We start from the raw sequence: 19,505 nt of genomic DNA, 5'->3' as shown, positions 1-19,505 counted from the left end.
TGGCACTCAATAATATTAAAGATATTTAAAATAGATAAATGAGAATTCTTTTTGCACAACATAAATAGCCTGTGGAGCTCGCAAGATATTTTTAAGACAAAAAGGTGTATAGATTATGAAAAGCATTTCACATTTATATGGTTAATGAGATCTTCACATCTGCATTAGATATAATTATTTTTATACTGTATTTATGTACTTGAATCCCAGATGATTTTTGTTCTCTCCTCATTCAACATGGGGAAAAAGAAACCTCATCTTCATTTTCAGTATAGCCTGGGCTAGGGGGCTGCTGTGGTTCTGGCTCTGACCCAGAGAGATCGTGCAGTGCAGCAAGGGAACAAGCATGGGGAAAACTGTGTGTTGTCAGGGAGGGAAACATGAGGAAACCAAGTGGTGGGAGGTGGGGAGAGATGTAGGGGAGACTGTGCGATGCAGGGGAGGGTAGCATGGGAGATCATGTGGTGCGGGGTGGAGGGAGTGCAGGGAAGATCTCATGGTGTAGGGGAGAATGCATGGTGTTGGGGAGGGGAGAGTGGCAGACATTGTACAATGTGAGTGGAAAGTGGGGAAGATCACGAAGCACATTGGTTTTCAACCTTTTTTGATTTATGGACCCCTACAAATTTTGAATGGAGGTGTCAACCCCTTTGGAAATTTCAAATGGAGGTGTAGACCCCTTTGAAGAGCTTGTAAGTGTGGGTATTCACATATTTTGATTGATCATAGTCATCTTTTGCAGACCCCTTAAACATGGTCTGCAGACCACAGACTGAAAACCACTGGTGTAACAGTAGGGGGCTTCTGAATCCCTGATCATGGCTGGGGCTGGAGATGCTGCCCTGCTGTTGGATGTGGGTGGAGCAACCATGTAGTTCAGGCACTGGGCCAGAGCTGGAGCCAGAGCCACCATATAGAGTAAGTGGTGACTGGAAGGAAGGGTAAGGGGGCAGGACAAGTGGTGAGGGGGCAGGCCATGGCAGAACAAGTGGCAATAAGGACAGGCATCAGGGGGCCACCACCAGGGGGAGGCAAGTGGCAGAGGGAACAGGTGGCAGGGAGTAGGCCCTAGGGGATGTAATCACTGTGGATACATGGTATTGGGGGGGGAGGGGGCAGGTGGTGACTAGGCTATCTACCCTTGGCCACTGCTTTCCCTGCTACCTCCTCCTGCTGCTTTCCTTGCTGCAGCGGTGGGGGTTATGAATTTAAGGAGACCCCCCAATAATTAGATTCTGTGCATAGAATCTAATTATTGGAGGGGGGGTTCATCTTGAATTCAAACTAATCTTGGATTTGGGTAAATACGATATGTAAGGTATTCTATCCCTCATGCTTCAGGTCATAAGCTCATTATTAACCCATGGATTTAGAAAAAGATTTCTTTTATAGGCTGTTTATTTCAGGATTGTCCAAAGCAGGGGTTCTCTGAAGTATTCTATGTTGGCCACTATTGAGGACAGGATGGTAGACAATGTAGTCTAATCTGGTATTGTCATAAGTATGTTTCTAAGTGAAATGTAAATATGTAGTATGCAAGGTAAAAAGGGATCCTTTCAAGGAAGAAGATTCCCATGACTGATCCAACTGACCCGAGTTTAAAGTAGGTTAACTCCCTTTATAGCAGTCCTTCCTCTGCTGTTGATACCGCAGAGAAAGTGTTTAGGAATTGATCCTTTTTAGGAATTAGAGTGTAAATGTAACCAGGATACCAAATTACCAAACAGTTGGTCAACACATCAGTAAGGCAAGGAATGTTTTACAAGACAGGGCTTACAGAGTTCAGAGGGCCAAGGTGTTCTCAGGTCGGAGCATTTCAAGCTTCAAAACTGAATACAATCATTCCAAAGGAAGCCTGTAATTCCTGAGAGAGGCTTGAGTGAATGTTTTTTTCAATAAATATAAAAAAGGTGCTTGGTGCTCACTCCCATACGCAGTATCAATAATTTATCTCAATTTGTCTAGCAACAATATCATCTGGTATTCAAGAAAGCCATTCTTCCTCTTTTTTTGTAATGAAGGATTAGCTGTAAACTGCATGAGTTAGTTTCCCTTTCAAAACAGCAAGGTCCCTCCAGTGACATCTACTGGCTGAAAGATTTATTCAGTGCATTCCAGTACTGGATGTACCTCAGTTGTTCCATAGCTGGGACCCAAGTTTCATCTGTCTTAGTTCTCTTGATATATCTCCCACTTTTGCTATAGTATTTTTCACGGGATACAACTTGGGGGTTTTTTGTTTCATATAATTTCTCAGGAATTTCTTTGTCTTATATACACATGCAGTATTTTCTGTCAATCACATTTTGTATTTTATATGTAATATATGCATTAAGAACATATCATATACATTCATACTTTATTTCTTTTTTATGGGGCTGGATGACTCTAGGGACTGTTAACAAACAATAACAAAGTTCACGTTCAATGGAAATGACCTGTTAGTCTTAGTGGACCCATGCTCACCCTCTCATTTAGTATCTCTGTTGGCATTAATGAATAAAACGTCAAACAAATGGTCAGGAAGCCTCCCCTTTATCTTTCTTTTACTCTTTGAGGTTGTCCCTTCATGTCATATGTTATGTGCCTTAAAGAGGCAGAAGGAGAAAGCTAGCACTGCCTCTGCCTGTACCATACCTGTGCTACAGACAATGAGGACTTATTTCCAGCTCCTTCCTGGGATACTAAATAATTGAATGTCTAAGCCAACTTTTAAAAAAGTGCCTTTTAGGTCTGAGTATATAGCTATAAGACACCAAGGCCTAGAGTCTCAGTGTCTCAAAGATACCTGTAAGGCCTCCGCTGCTGCCCTGTTGAACTTCTTGAAATATTTGCTAATCCAGTTATACACATTTGTTAACCTTCTTCCCAGTTTGTGTTGAAAAGGGTCTATTGTGGTGTCAGGGAAGGAGAAAACTGTCATCTATGTCTGTTCCCAAGCATGAAAAAGCCCATAGCATGTGACCACATAGATATAAAAAACCTGAGGCTGACAGACACAGAAGAGCATCCAACACACAATACATATGATAGGCTCAGACAAACAGAGGACTGTGCCAGGTTTCAGCATCCCTTTCCTGGTCCTCCCAGTTGAGATAAGTGTGTTTATCTTCACTGTTATCAACTACCTACTTTTATAGCCTTAATAAATGTATCTCTTTCTTGCTTAAAGAGTTCAGATGACTCAGGTGTCCCACTGATAACACTGCCTAAGTCTTTGCTGACAATAGTCAACAATGTACGTATCTCATGTTGGGCATGCAATCCTTCTCCACCCAGGCAGATTCATAGTTCTACCACTCTCTTAATGGACAGCCTAATGTGCCTCCAGAAAATGATTCTTTTCTACCTGGGGAGGCACATAAATTCTCCCATTTTCTCAGTGGGGCAGTCTTATGCACTTCTATCACGTTGGGATCCAGCTTGGTCAGGAGAAGAGTCCACTTTTCTTTTTGTCCAGTAGCCAACTAGTCAGGATACTTGTCTAGGAAGCAAAAGACCTTGGTTCTAGGTCCTCCTAAATCCCAGAAAGATACATTAGCCACAAGACTAGGTCTAGACAGGACTAAGGGCATCCTCTCTCTCTCCTGTTAAAGTAGAGGGTGGAAAGGAATACAGAAGTTACTAGGGGAAGAGGAAAACTAAGAAGGGTGCTGTTTTGGAAAATATTAATAGAGGCAAATTCAGCCTGGCAGCCAGCAACCTACATTGAGCTTTGCAAAAATGATTATTCATGCTATATAGGCAGGACGAGTAGAGAGGATAGAAACAGTGCATGCGGCCTGTTTTAGAGACATTTATGGTTTTGAACTTTTCCTCTGGCCCACAGGGACTTTACAACATTCGCTTTGCGTGCGTCACAGAAAGGTGAGGCTGGGAGTGCATAAAGGAGCCAGGACATGGGTGGAGACTGAGAAATCAGTAAACTTAGCATGCAACTGTAGTGTTAACATTTCTGCTTGAGGAACAAAGTTTTCGAGCAACCTGGTTTCTACAGCCAGCTCCTACTGGTTTTTTGTTCTATACCACGGCTGTTCAAATAATTGGGGTTGGCGTGCTGTATCTGAACTATTGGGTCTCTTTGGCCAAATGATCACCTCTCTGGTGGTGAGGCGACCAACAGCGGTATTAATCCCTATCTACTGACCTTGTTCCTACCGCTTGCCCTGTGCTGCCAAAAGGCATCCCTAATGGGAAACCTGGAAACTCTGCAGCAGGATGAGCAGCAGCAGTATCAACCCCCTTCCTGTTACACAGTGTGTGGAAGATCTAGATCCTTAATTCTTTGTGAACAGCAGAGATGCAGTATATTTGTACTCAAATGGAAATCATTTTAAAATGGTCTTTTGCTTCACTTAGTAAGACCACATGTACTTATATAAATTAATCTAAGAGGGGAGGGGCCAATTAAGTTTACTCTCAAAATAAACCCTGCAAAAGGAATCACAGCAGCAAAATGAAATCTAACCCCAAATTAAAGATAACGATTAGCTAATTAATGCAATTAACAAAAACTAATTAAGGAATAATTATTTTTACAGCAGAAGCACAATGGTTTGATTTATTGTGAAAGCCACAAAGGAAATGAAATAAAATAAATCATTTAAGCCAAACTAATTACTAAATTACTAGTAGGAAGCAAATAAGGTTTTATAAGACATTGACGGGTAGTATATTTTTTTAAAATATTTTTCTTGGGGAAATGTTTCTGTAATTCCTTACACAGAGGTGAAGCTCAGGGAGTTGCACAAGTTACAGAAAGCTGCATCTATTTCTCTGTTCCCTGCACACCAAGCTGCTTTGAAGCTGGTTTGCTATCTACCTGGTTTGCTATCACTGTCTCTCTACTAACAATGCAAGGGAGTTTTTGGTAAGATCAAGTTGTTCTAATGGCTTTTATGCTATACCTTCCAGTATAGAGTTGATGGAAAAATTAAATAACTGGTTACTCATACTTCCAGCAAGTCCTGGCTACTGGTACAACACACAGGACACTGGCAGCTAATGTAAGTCTGAATAACCTTCAGATTTCTCTATATTACACCACTACATGGGGAATCCCCTCAAATGGAGAAAGGCAAAGGAGGTAGAAGTCCTTTCTAGTCCTATGTGCATTTATTCTTTGGCCTCTCTCCTCAGTCTGAAAATTAGGTGCCAATTAGTGTTTAATGGAAACCAGAAGATACTACTTCTCTTTAGGAAGAAGAGTGCATTGAGATATTTCTTTTTCTTCATTCTTAACTCAACCTTTAATTCTGTGATCCAGAACAAAGCCAACCTCCTTAACTTTGAAAAAGTTTTTTTCCTGCCTCTGCTTCTGCAACATTTCCCACAGCTAACATCTCTTCTGGGGCAGGAACAGAAATTACACTTAAACCAGTATAAGTGATCAGAAATTGATGCAAGTCTGTAAAACAACAGAAGTTCAGTGCACATAAACTGCTTTCAAAATGGCTGAAACTGGTTTAAGATAAACCTGGATGGATGTAGTATCAGACTTGACTGATGTAGGTTAAATTGGTTTATTGAAATTCTGTCCCAGATCTCCTCTAGATTCAAGTAAACTCAGTCCCCACAAATCCCAGAATGCTTTGTACCTCCCCCACAGACCCCACCCTTGCAGGGTGAATGGGCTAGCCTTAGCTCAAGCTGTCTGCTTCAGCCAAGCATGGATGCATGCTCCAGCACCACTCCCCTCAGCTTCTGGCCTAAGCCACTGCAGGCATGTAGCTGCATTTCTGGATTCAAAAGTGAATGTCTGTTCACTTGTTTAGCAGTTCAATCTACGCAGCTCAGACTAACCTGCAAAGACTGAACTGATTCAGCCTTGGGCTTTTTAACTGTCTGTACTTAGCCATGTAGTTTTCATTTATGCCCTCATTTCTTCCTGCCTCTATGACCAATCTCCCCAGGTCTCTGTTGCTTAGCCTCCAGAATGCGTAGAACACTGCTACCTTTTTGCTTATATATACCATTACATTTCTCACATAGTCGGATCAGACTTATTGTTTCAGGGTCCAGGTCAAAATTGCCATCTTATTTTTAAGTCGTCTATGGACTGACTGTTCTTTCTGTTCTCTTGTCTGCTCTCTATACTTACTCACTTTTGCTCACCTTGTTACACCAATGTTGGTCCCACAACATTTCCTACTGAAGCTTCACTCATCCAAAACAGCTTTTTAAAACCTCTTTGTCATGTCAGTGCAATGTTTCCTAATAGCTCTGACTTTTCTCTCCTTTGCTTGAATCTTTTAATTTTTCTACCTATTGTTGTTTATCCGTGTAATTTGACTTTGTCAAGGATTTTGGATGAAGTTTGCATGACACATACTGTACAGAATAGAAATGGGTCATAGCCAAAAAAAACCCCTGGATCCTGAATCAAACTTTTCTGAACTTCAGAGATGCTTGAGTACATTATGTGGCTGGGGCTAGCTGTAAGGTTCAGCTCTTAAATCAGATCATTTAGCTACTTTTATGGCCTCCATCAGAACTAGTCTTGGCTCAGGCCTGGCTCTCAAATAAATTAAAGTTCCTTCAAATTATGACAAACTATTACTACTCTTGCTAAATAAATTAATAGATTTAGTCACTGATGTTCCCAGTCTGATTCTGAAGATTTAAGGTCCAGTCAGGCACATGCTATGTCATATTAACTGGTGTGAATAGACTCACGAAAGCTATTGGAGTTGGTTAAGATAACAAACATTATGTCTGGCAGTGAACATGTGCAACATCTGGCCGATGAATGTGAGTGTCTCCACATCTTATAAATTGGTTCATCCAGTTTTCCATTAGAGTCTTTTAAAGAACAAAAGCCAGCATCTTTAAAAGTGCATATCCAGAGGAGCTGTTGACTGAAAATCAAACTACCTTCCTACATGCCTAAAAATATATATCGATATCTAACTTTAGGCACCCAGCTTTTGTAAATCATGGTCGATATGGGGAAAACAAAATTGAAATATGCTGAAAAATATCCAGTGAAAATGAAATTTAACAGACAATGCAGACAATGCAAAGAAATATCATTGCCACTAACTTTTCATATTTTACTCTATAACAACTGTTTATTTTGTGCTTAATCTCTAAGAATTATCTTCCAGATTTCTTTTTCTTCTTAAAAAAGATGACCTAAATGATGATAGTGTAACTTTAAAAGTGGCACCAGCAGATATATGTATTTGTGTAGATTTACTGTAATATTGACACTTTAAAAGTGATGCAGTTGGAAGCTCTGCTGAATCACTTGTGTAAGACTCTTAAACACAGAAAGGAATATGAACTATTTGAAACGGTCAGATTTGTATATATGCAGAAAAAAAACACGGTGCACTTTTTAATTAATTAAACAGGAATTTTGCAACCTATCCAAAGCAGTTCAGATTTACAGCAGATCTACTTTGCACACATGCATAACTGAGACAATAAAAAAAGTAAAAATGCATAGAATTTAAATTTTAAATAGTATCTTCTCATATTTGAAAGGATCAAATATGATCCAGGACCCACACGATGTATATAACAATACACACACAACTATTGCACAACGTATTAGGAATTTAAATGAAAAATAACATTTCTGGCTCAATTTTTTAAGGAAAAATCCAACTAGTTACACTCTATGGATTTTAATGGGAGCTGGATCAAGAAGTAAAATAGTATAACTATCTTTAATAATATTACCCTTTCATTAGCAACATTTCTGGTGCTCCCACCCATACTCCTCGTTTTCAGAGATATTACACAAAGTTTTGTGGCCTCTAAAAAAAGAAATACTTTAGAATGATACCACAGCATAAAGCACAGAATAAATACTCAATTTATTTTCTTGATGGTATCTCTCTGAGAGTGTCCCCACAACAGTGTTCCAAAGACAGGAGACAAAAATAGTGACTTTTTATTATATTCTTGAATTTTTCACTTGGTTAGTGAATTTTGTATCCTATGTAGTACCCATTTCTAGACAGACTTAGGAGGTCCGTGATCTCACTGTCACACAAGAGATGGGTATAACTGAGAACCACTCAGATGGGAACCCTAGAGGCATTAACTGGGAGCTCCAAAGCTATTGGCAGGACTATCTAAACTACATTGCTTACACAAAACAGTGTAACTTAGATCAATTCTGCTTCAGGCTTTCTGAATGCTTATACTTAATCTATGACTGTCTGTTGCACTGACTATGCCTGTTTTACAAGTGTGGTGTAAATGTAGGCATCTCAGGCAGGCCACTCTCCTCTTGTGCTCTCCAGCTATTTCGCAACCTAATTACAACTGGCTCCTGCATAGGTGTTATTCGCTGAACCCCATCTTGTTCACTCCTTCAAGCATGCCATGACTGGGCTCCAAGTTTCCATGGTATAGTGTGAGAAGACAGGCAGGTTTTGTCCTCACAATATTATCCTTCCCAGGACCACTGGTATTTGTTCTTTGTTACTTCTTCCATATTCTAATTAGTAAATATGATCAACCACCGTAGAAAAAAAGGACTGAATAGTAAAAGCAAGGGAACAATACAAGACATCCAGTACCTAGATGCAGTAAGTTTAACGCCTATTGCTACTTGAGAAGAAATGCTAGAGCTTCCAAACTAACTGTTTCCTTCTGTATGTTTGCACCACAAGCTTAATGTTCTTTAAATTACATTTTTGTAGCCTATTTCTTTTTCTTTCTTTTTTTAAAAACAATTTGCACATTATTTTTTAGTTTATGGAATAACAGGTCATGACAAAACAAAACTTTGTTCTAGGTTTGCACCGGCAATTGGAATGCATTAGCAGCAACTGGATCTGATATTACAGTAACTCCATGGGAAACTGCTGTGTATCAGAGCAAAGCATAAGCTTCTAAAAGGGGAAGTAAGAAGTGCCACTTACCAGTCTTTAAAGCAAATATCAAGTCATCAAACTCTTGTGACTCCTCATCAGTCATCAATGAGCCGTTACTAAATCCCCCAGTAGCATGGAAAGCAGCACCATTCTGCGGACTCTGCTTAAAGGCAGCGCTGGCTTGACTGGCTGGCCGCAGGGATGCCCTCTCCCAGTCTGCTGACACCTTAAATAAGTTTAAAAAAAGCCTCAGAACTTCAGTTATTACTAAAGCTAGTGTTCTGTCTTGTTAGGCCTTGTTTACATTATATGGCTTTGGCTGGTAGAAGTTCAGTTGGCAAACAGCAACCACCATAGGGAAGCTATCTGTGGAGGTCCAATATAGCAGCTGTGCCAGCATGGCATGCAAGGCAATCTGGCAGGCATCAACTGTTAAAGGGGCTGCCACAGCTGGCAGAAGCATGCCTTTTGCTGCCTGTTAGGCAGCAGTATAAACCTTTTTCACTCACAGAACTTGTTACTCTATCAGCAGAAGAAAGGGCTGTGCCATCAAAGGGGAGCAGTGAGTGTAAGCACCCTGGCAATTCTGCTGGCAGACCTTGAGTTCTGGCCTGGTATAGACTGATGTAGACCAGACCTTTGTCCAGATTATTATTTGACCCCCATCACCACATTAGCTTCAATTCGTGAGTAAGCCTTGCCCCAAGATTAGGGGAGCTGGCACTGGTTCTCCCCTTGATTAATTTTACCTTTACTCTCCACAACTCATGATCCATTTTCATTCCTTTTCATATGATTCCTTCAGTGACAACCCAATGCCTTCCAATGATACCATAACAGTATTTTATCTTCACACTATCCTATGTATTTGAAAATGCTGATGGACAGCCTGATAGCTTGGACATCTTTTTTGCTGTATCCCATTTGCTGTTTACTTCAAAGCTAGAGCACTTGAAAAAATGGATTTTAGTTTGTGAAAATGACTGAATTTAAAAAAAATAATATTTCATCACTAAAATATATATTAAAAAAAAATACTGCAGGTGAAATACTGAACTTTTTCTGGCTTTCTGGAATCCTGCCTTTCCCAAAGACCAGCAGTGTGGCAGCTGGGAAGCCAGGCAGTTTCAGTAAGCTACAGAACTGGCCTCACATACCAAGTGAGGAGCTGAGAAACTCAGGAAAAGAAGCAGGCCGGGTGAAGATCTGGAATACTTGGGAGATCTGATTAAAGTTTTAACAGAATCAACCTGAAGAATGTTTCAATTCCATCAAAACAGCAGCTTCTGATGGAAAATTCTCACTCCCCAGTCCAAATCAGTGCACATAAGGTAGGAAAAACAAGGGACTGCAGTCCTATAGTATACAAAATGTAAATCTGGTTGTGGTCAGGGCCCAGAATGGACAGAGAAACAGAGGGACTGGAAACAGAAGTTATTTTAGGCACTATTGTGTAAAGGGAGGGCTATGGACAAGGAAAGATATGAAGTCTCATTAAGTTTGAAGAAGTTACTGAATCTGAGAGAAAAGTCTGGGAAAAGCCCTACAATATTTTCATTTTGAGTATTATATCTTTGTTTTACATATCTTGACATCTGACAAGGCTCCTTATAGCATCAGTAAAGATTGGAGGTGAGAATCTGGTTCTGTGAAGTCAACAGGAGTTTTGCCAGGGACAGGATTTTATCTTAGAACTACAGTAACCTGACAAAATCAATCCAGTTTTCACAGTGCTATAACAAATGTCTGTAAGCAAGCTAGTAAGTAGTATGAAAAATCAGTAATTGTCAGGCATAAACTTTATGAAAAAGTTGTAATTCACATCAGTGTTATCGTTCCTGAGAATAACAACATTTACTGTACAAGCCACAGCCCTTTCTATGGTTGTATGTATATAGCTCTAACTTCATCCCAAATCCAAGTTATCCCATTATGTTGCTTTCCCATCAAATATATAACTGCATTTTTCATACTTATGACATGAGGTATATCAAATAGGTACCTCCTCCATAGCACCGATGAGATTCTGAGTAGATTTGCTGATTTCTCCTCCTGGTGCTGGCATGCCACTGCCGTGGGTAAAAAAGGGTGAGCCTGGAGTGCTGAGCCCATTCATATCCACAGTGTAACTTGCTTTCACAGGACAACACAGTTGATTGTGTAGGATAAAATATACTACAAAGACATAAAGACCCTGAAAAAAAGGAAGAGAAAAGAACATCAATATGTGAAACAAAGCAATCTTGAACTGGATTAGGAGCGCATTTATGACAAAGTCTGCCACATGCCAGAGCAGATGCTTCCCATCACTCCAACAGTCAGTGGTTCATATGACTGGGGTGTGATACAGTGGATAACAAGAGAAGATATCATTGTAAATCACAGACCTAGAAGTAGCCAGCAGTTTATATCTGGAGACTTCCAGTAAAAACAAAGGGATCAGTAATAATGATTATCTGGTTTAGCCAACCCAGTTACAGAACAAAGGAGCACAACAACAACAAAAACAACTAATGTTTCACAGTTGCCTAAACAAGGAGAAAACAGGTTTAGGGACTTCTTTACAACTGGACTTGACAACTGGCTGCTGCTTATTTGTTCTCTTATTGACATGGTAGATCCTAATACTCCTGCCCCAAAATCCATCTCATGTAAACTCCATTGCTGCTGTCATACATAACCAGCTGTAGCTACAAATTAAATCCTCCTTATCCACTAATTCAACACTGTCTTTTATTTATGATTTTTACAAAGGCTCTACTGTATGTCACTGAAGCTTGCCTTTAAAGCTTGCTAATTTTGACCTTTAGATTGGGTTAACACAAAGTGTTTAAATGTGTCTTTTATCTCCCTATAAATCCTATAATTCAAGTTTGGTGAATGCAGACTAACTCTCTCTTTCTGGTCTAATTGTTAAAAAACTTAAAAAAAAGGCAACATGCTAGAGAAGGAGTTTTTTGGAAAGTAGGATGCAGAACATTTTCCTGGTTTTAAATTTGCATTGTCTTTATGGCTAATATTGTCCTCAGGACTTCTGAAACAAATTTTACTAAACAGGACAAGATACTTTAAAGGTACCTGCAGGCACAAACTGGTAACTGAGGTAATAAATATTAAATCAGCTTTGATTTAGCTGCATGTATTAAGGAATTCCTTTGAATAGAAAACAAGACTAGGAACACCCAAGTTAGTCATGCAAGCACACCCACAACACAGCAGCCCTAATGAAACCACATGTTATCAGATTAACAGATTTTAAGACCAGAAGGAGCCATTATCATCAGCTAGTCTACAGCTACCTACAGCACAGCAAAGGAAGATGGAGCCCCTTTCTATTCCAACCAGCTAAACACCAGGAAAATATTCTCACAAAACTCCTATAATGCTTGCATCTCATTTGTTTATTTTGTGACAGTAAAACAGGCAATAAAAATGTTAATAAAGAATTAACTGAATTGAGAAAAATAATTGTTTTGATTCTTTTACAGCATGATTTTTGTCAGTAATGGCTAATGAATAAGTACTAATAATAAATAAATAAATAATCTGGAGTAAATAAAACTACACATCTGACAAGGCGGGTGATGAAGCAGTTAGTTACCTATAAAAGCTCATGTTTCTTTGAACCAGTTAATCTCCAAAGTGCCACCCTGCCCTGCCTTCTACACAATGATGTAAGTCTATAAATTGAAAAAGAAAAGCCCTGACTGCAAATATCCTATATCTCTGCAGGATTTCAGTGTCCAAGCACCCAGCCATAATATTTGCACGTCTCATCTGAAGCTTTGCATTTTCAAACAGTTACCTGAATGTTGAAAAATCACCCTCATGTCAAAACTTTATGTTCCCTTCTCTTACAATAGTGACATTCAGTGTTTTAGACCCATGCACCAAATGAATGGCACAGGGCTGGTCTCTAGAACAAATCAGACCCTGTGTGCTGGGATCGGATTCTGGGGTCCCATACTGCCACCACCCAGCTTTGCATGCCAGGATTGGGCTCCAGGACCCCAAGCTACCTGGCCCAAAATTGAGGCTGGGCTCTGGAGCCAGATGCTGCCTTTGCCCAGCCCCATGCTCCAAGATCAGGCCCCATGCCACCCTGAGAATCCAATCCAGTGTGCAGGGCCATGACCTGTAGGGCTCCCCACAGACTCATGGGGAGCTCCATGGGCTGGATGACATGGTGGACTTGGGCCCAGAGCTGGCTTGTGAGCAGAGGATTGAGCACCTCTGTTTACAATCATAAGGAAAAGGGATGTGGTTATGGAGGTATCAACTTCTAGCAGGCCCACATCCACTTAGGTGTGGCCAGTCTGGCAGGAGAAACCAGTAGGGTGTGAAGTGCCACCAATTACCGGTCTACTGTAGGGGTGGCTAGCATAATCCAGAAAGAAGACAGACATAGTTGACTGGCAAAGGGAAAAATGATGACATTGTAGAGCCCCAGCAGCCATTTAAGCTGCTCCACCTCAAAGCAACCACAAGACTGCTGGCTGTTCCCTATCAGCTCTTTCTGTCACTGTACTCTCCTTCAGTAGTTTTACTGTGGTAGTTCCTGGTTACTAGAGTCTCTCTCTGCCCTAGGCAATGCACAAACAAAAACACTTTGGTCCCATTGTTTATTCTACAAAACAACAGGTGGATAAACAGATGAATGTAAGTGAGGCCCAAAGCAAGAAAGTATGAGCATATGCACAAAGCAAGTAGGCTCAGGATTCGTAAGTGTCATGGATGGTTACTAATTGATGAACCATTTTAATTTTCACTGTATTTCACATATCTAGTGCTAAATAATTCCTATTCTTGTTATCTTAAACTAAGTCCAGGGAAAAATTGAGAGACTGACCAGATTTCATCTGTGTAAGTCAAGTTTTAAAACAACCCTTTTCTTGTTTTATAGTAATATGCTCCTAGTCCAAAGGAAAATGGGATCAGTGAAGAGTTTAATTTCAGTGACCTGAAGGATGTATTCCAAAATTAAAACTATCCAGTTACTGTACTGCAATAGCTACCTTAGTGATAAACAGAAGAGGTGCTAATGTCTGGGGATCTCTGTGTTCTTTTGAGATCCTGCAAGAAGCTACTGTAGTGATATTTAGCACTGAACACCAGGACAAAATTCATTATATGTGATTCAGTGAGACTCTCACATTTTGATGCACACTGGTGATGAAACTGCTGCCTTGTGTTTTCATGTACCGAGTAAATTGTCTCAGAGAGGTTATCTGAATTGCCTAAGAACACAAAGGGAGTCAAAAGGGGAGTCACTGATTGAGTCAGATGTTAGGATCAAGAATCCTGAGTACTCCTACTCTTGTGTGTTTAATATTGCAACACTGCCTTCAAGCAATAGCTGATCAAGCAGTTCAAATTGTATCTCATTATTCTTTATAATTCACAAAGGCATTGTTTTATCACAGCTAACCAAGAAGAGGGTGGCTCCTTCTTTGACTCACTTCCCCAATTGTGCAAGGAAAACTGAAGCATGTGCAATGAAGAGAGGAGTTGGCACAGTGATGCCATGTACCATCAATCAGCTTATGCATGGCTGTTTTAAAAAAGACCTCAAGTAATAGACTCCCTGCAATTATGGCTGTTAGCTGCCACTGCAACTACCTTTTGCAAAATCAAAGTATGCTCACATTGTTTTGGTGTAATCAAGTAGTTCTATACACACATTGCTGAGTTTTAGCAACCATAAAAACTGAGAAGCCTTGAATCAGGCTAGATTTATCTGTTCCCATTTTAGCTAAAAGTTAAATATTAGTACCTAGATGATGGCTTGCATTGAAATAGGAGTGAAAATGTATACACACTAGTGTTGTCAGTAGTGGCAGTATCTTTCACAGCATAAAGTCTTTTTTCTAGCAGTAGTGACTATGAAAATAATGGGGTTAGCAAAATGATGGATTCCCATTTTAAATTTTGTTATTGATCGTTTTGACCAAGTTGACTCACGTTCTACCAAGATACCTATCAAGATGATTCTACCCCAATATCTTTAAGGACATATAGGAACAGTTTTGCAGAAGAGAACCAGTATGAAACATGGTATGGCAACTACCAGAACTGCAGGACGATGGGAAAGGAGGCAGCAAGTGAAGTGGAAAAAGAGATACCAGTTCAGTGACAGCAGACAATTGTTCCAGCAAGTAGATACGCAGAGGTACAGGTAAGCCAGATAGTTATGCTGCTCAGGTGTCAGTTAGGCAATCCAATTGTCTAAAAAAAATCAGTTGCATAATACCAATGCTGCCTTCTGATTTGCACAGACCTTCAGAAGCAGTGGCTTTATTTTACAAACTAGTTCTGTGAAGTGTGCAGACAGACTGAGATAAATAAATTGGCTTTGGACTAAAATGATCATGAGAGAACACCAGGGGATGAAAACATGGATTTTCCAGAGATAAAATCATGAGGTGCCACAAGTTGAGATAAAGAGTCAAGCTTCCATAACTGTGGGCTGTCACAAATGAAGCAGGCACAGAAAGGAACACACACTCATCAGTGAGTTACAATTGCATGGTAAGACTAGTACTAATGCTGCTGTTATTTCTATGACAGAGAAGGCGGCACTAATGGGCAGAAATGCTTGTGCTGCTATCGGTGGCTGAAAACAGAAGAGAACAGCACTAGAGAGCAGTAGGATGTCACAGACAAAAAGTAAAGGCAGGCAGTTTCAGGTAGCATGATGCCACTGCCACTACCCTCCTCATGTAGATCTGGTGATTGACTAGAAATTGTGGGTGTGATATTTAGCTAAGCTGCACAGACTGTTTCACTTCTATTTTGGGATATAGTGATCATGATCATATACTAAATCAGGTACTTGTTACCAAGATGATTCAGCAAACACACTTGTACAACACTGGCAATTTATGGTCTCCCACCATGACCTCCCACCTTGGCTGTAGCAACACAAAACAGTCAGGAAAGACTGATCTGAAAAAGTCATCAGGTGGCAAACACACACTACAGTCCACTGGCAACCATTCCAGCCAATGGATTTAAAACAGCCCTGAAGCTGATCCACGCTGTACTATTCAAATCAGTGATATGCAAACATAAGACTCATTTTGCCTCCCAAAGGGGTCTTGTGTAGATCAGCCAGATTAATAAATTAGAACGTCATTTTATCCCTGTGACTATAGGCAGCAGAAAGTGACACCTTACAGGGTCCACAGTTTCCACTGAACAAAGGACTCAAGCATTAAGTCCTATACATATTTTTTTCTACCTTGTTATTTCTATTTTAGTGCTGGGATTTTCTTGAGTGGGAAGGGAGTTATTTGATATGTTTTACTCATTTTAGTTTTTTCTTGTCTATAACAACAGTAAAATCGGTTGTGATTTGGAAATTCTGATTTTTCTTCTACTGTATTGTTGAAAAGCAAGAAGTAGGCAGCTACTGAAGCCAACAACTTAAGTACAGGCATTGCATGGCTCTCAACAGAAGCACACAATGCAAGCACTCCCCCACAAACACATACACAGATTTGAAGCGATGACTCATTGAAGTGGCCTTCATTATATATCTAGCACAAACTGGTTATGTTCTGACTCTCTTCATCTTTGGATCTGTACTGTTATGTTGTCTAGCGCTGAGCTCTTCTAAGCTGGGAATTTAAGAATTGTAATATAAAATAATAAAATATACCAGACTGAAGGTCAGCAACAAAACCCATCTTTACAGCACTTCTCCCATTAAAGGGAGTCAAGAAAAATATCTAGGGCTCATCCCCACAAATGCACATGTGTAGTTTGCAGCACCATAGACCTGTCTGTGGTGCAGCAAACAGCACATGCAGGTGGTCGCCATACTGCAAATTAACAGGACAGTGAGTTTTTTTGACACTGGGAGATCCCAGTGTCAAGAAAACTCATGTCAGAAAAAAGCAGAGCAGGGCAGAGCAGCGCATGTGACAGCAATGCGCACTGCCCAAAACTGGAGCCTGGCCCTCCAGAGCCACACTGTGGCTGCCGCTCAGTCTCTGTGCTTCCAGATCACCCCAGCCTCCCATACCCCACCCGGGGCAACTTGCTACATGCAGGTGTGTTCACCAGAGACAACTAACAGCAGCACAAATGTGTGCTGCTGCTAGGTGTCCGCAGGGAATGTACGTTACTGCTCACGGGGATGTGCCCTTATTGTATTTATGGAAAGTGACATTGAGCATCAAGACATTGCATCTTTCTTAAAGAAACACACACACACTCACGTGTCCTAGCATATATACCCTGACATTTCAGAGCCTCTCCAAGGTTAACTGGAAACAGATCATTCCAATATAAAACCTTCCCTGTAAAAGGAATTTCAAATAAGGCTATTCAGGCAGAGAGGATTTCCTATTGATAGAAATAAAGCAGTTGTGTAGGACTTCTGGTAAAGCAAATGTCACCCAAACAATTCCAGAGCCTTATCCTACACCAGAACATCATCATCTCCCTTGAAAGCACAACCTACCCTATACATACAAGCCTTAGTCAATATTTGAATTTGACAGCCTATCAGTTGCTTTGCTATATTATTCTACAAATATGGCTTAGATAAAGAATGTACTTATAATATTGTAGACTCAGAACAAAGGGAAATATTCTCAGCTGGTGCAACTCAGCAAAACATCACTGAAATCAATGGAATTAGGGGAAAAACAGAACCAACCATTAAATAGCTAAAACCAAAATCAGAGAAGCTGGAGGCAGAATATGGAAAAACTTTGAGAAGTTGAATACTTCAAAATATGCTGACTTTGCAGTGCTGGAGCATAAATCACATAAGAACAAGCTCTCTAGTGAGTATTTTTGAGATTTCTTGTTTCTAGACATGGCAAGAGAACAATCTTGTGTTAGATCAGAACGGAATGTTACAATGCAGCAGCATTATAACATTGAAAATAATTATTAAAAATGTTCATATTTTAAGCTAGATATTATTTCCCCCCCATAAAAAGCTCTCCTATGCCTAGGGCCAAGTTTCTTCTTTGCCTAGTGCAGGCTGATTCTTCCTGTAGTTGGGCTCATGGAGCAACAAACAGCAGTAATATTTCTCAGTTGGAAGGAGTGGCATGGCTTTTGAGGCTGATCACTCAGTAAGGAGCAGGAAGTCACAAAACAGAGATCAGGCCCAGCTTCAACAGAAGCTTGCACATGATTCAAATAAATTATCTCGTATTAGCTGAACACCTCAGCCTCATTTGTGGTAGGATTTAGATTTTATTTTTTTAGTAGGGCACACACTTTTAATTTAATTTTGGATTTTCAGTTTTATTAATTATAGATTCTAGAAAACTTTAAATTCTGGATGCTGATACCTGGCTCTTGGCAGCCAATCCTCTACAGTACTCCATTTGTCTGCTTCATGGTGGCTGTTTGTATTACTTGGTACAACTTTGCTTTCAGGTGGTCTTTTCTCTCTGCTGCCTGTGGTTTCTTTGGTGGCTACTAGTGGGCACGTATGTTGCTGCCCCTCCTCCTTGTGGAGACTTCTTGGTTAAGATGATTTTGAAGTTTAGTGCCTTAGCTAACTCTTTTGTGAACCTCCCTGGGGAATTTAACGGATTTACTGCTAGTTCTTATGCTGCTGCTTTCTGTTTTTCCTGAAGTTTTCCATCGCTGTTGGGCTGTAGAAAGGCTGTTTGTACTTGGCACACAGACCAATAATAATCCCAGACTTTCCCTATAGTAAATACTGGACAATGAAAGCTGATACCTTTTCATGTCTTATATGTACAAGGTGAAGGAGTGAAGCCACGCATGAACAAGTGATTCATTATGACAAATGAATCATAATCAGGGAATCATAAGCAAGTACAATGTAATGGACAGCTTTGTATTGGCACTGATGCAGTCTTTCCTAAACTCTTTTCAAAATAGCAGCCACTGATGCAACTATGTCAGCCACAAATACATAATTATGCACTCTAATCAGGTATTTCTGTATTACTGTATACTTGTTCCTCCAAATATGCAATTTGCATGAATAATTATGGTCACTGCATACACTATTTTTGTGCAGTGCTCTATATATCTAAAAAAATTGATATCAAGCCCTTTATGCCTACTTTATTATATTAAAGCTCTCGATCTTCCAATCTTTTTTCTGTTTCAAGAAATTAAAGGTCTTTTAATGGTGTAATGATTGCAAAAGCATCTCTTGATATCAAGTCACATAATATGGGCTCACGACAACTCCCATTCATGTTTCCAGAGAGGTTACCTTTGAAATTTAAATACTACAATCGTAAAAAAAAGTAGGGCTGTACACCAATAGAGATTTTTTGAGCCGATACTGATGGCCAATTTTTAACGATCCATATCAGTCGATACCAATACAATTGCCAATATGCAGCTGGGCAGCTTGTAGATCAGTGTCCGATTGGTAAGTCTGTTTTGGGGAAGGGGTGACGGGGGACAGAAGGGGTGCGGGAGGAGCAGATCGAAGGCCCTGTGATGAGGGAGGGAATGGAGCATGGGCTGGGTCAGAGGCGATGCTGTACAGCCGGGGAGGAGTGTGGGGTGGAGTTGCGAGTAGCTCACCTGGGAGTCACGGGGAGGGGGTGGTAGCTCTCACTGCTACACACACCCCAGGAGGGCATGGGGGGCATGTGGCCCTGGATCTGCACATGGGGCAAGGGCAGGCTGCCGCTGCGGGCTGGGGCCGAGGCTTTACGG

The 19,505-nt window shown here is 40.4% G+C and overlaps 1 protein-coding gene across 3 annotated transcripts in view; it reads right to left on the bottom strand.

Moving 5' to 3' along the window:
* LOC102385518 (G-protein coupled receptor 98) overlaps positions 1-19,505 on the bottom strand; it is a 172,099-nt gene that overhangs the window by 2,013 nt on the left and 150,581 nt on the right. For all 3 annotated transcript variants that reach the window (XM_025207808.1, XM_006026796.3, XM_025207809.1), the window contains 2 exons: positions 10,834-11,025; positions 8,880-9,057 (listed from right to left, as the gene is read on the bottom strand). In XM_025207808.1, coding sequence (XP_025063593.1) covers positions 8,880-9,057; positions 10,834-11,025 — 370 coding nt within the window. The remainder of the gene's footprint in view (positions 1-8,879; positions 9,058-10,833; positions 11,026-19,505) is intronic.

This window comes from Alligator sinensis, unplaced genomic scaffold (genome assembly GCF_000455745.1).
Source record: "Alligator sinensis unplaced genomic scaffold, ASM45574v1 scaffold545_1, whole genome shotgun sequence".
Classification (NCBI taxonomy): Eukaryota; Metazoa; Chordata; order Crocodylia; family Alligatoridae; genus Alligator; species Alligator sinensis.
This window is presented reverse-complemented; position numbering and strand designations above follow the sequence as displayed.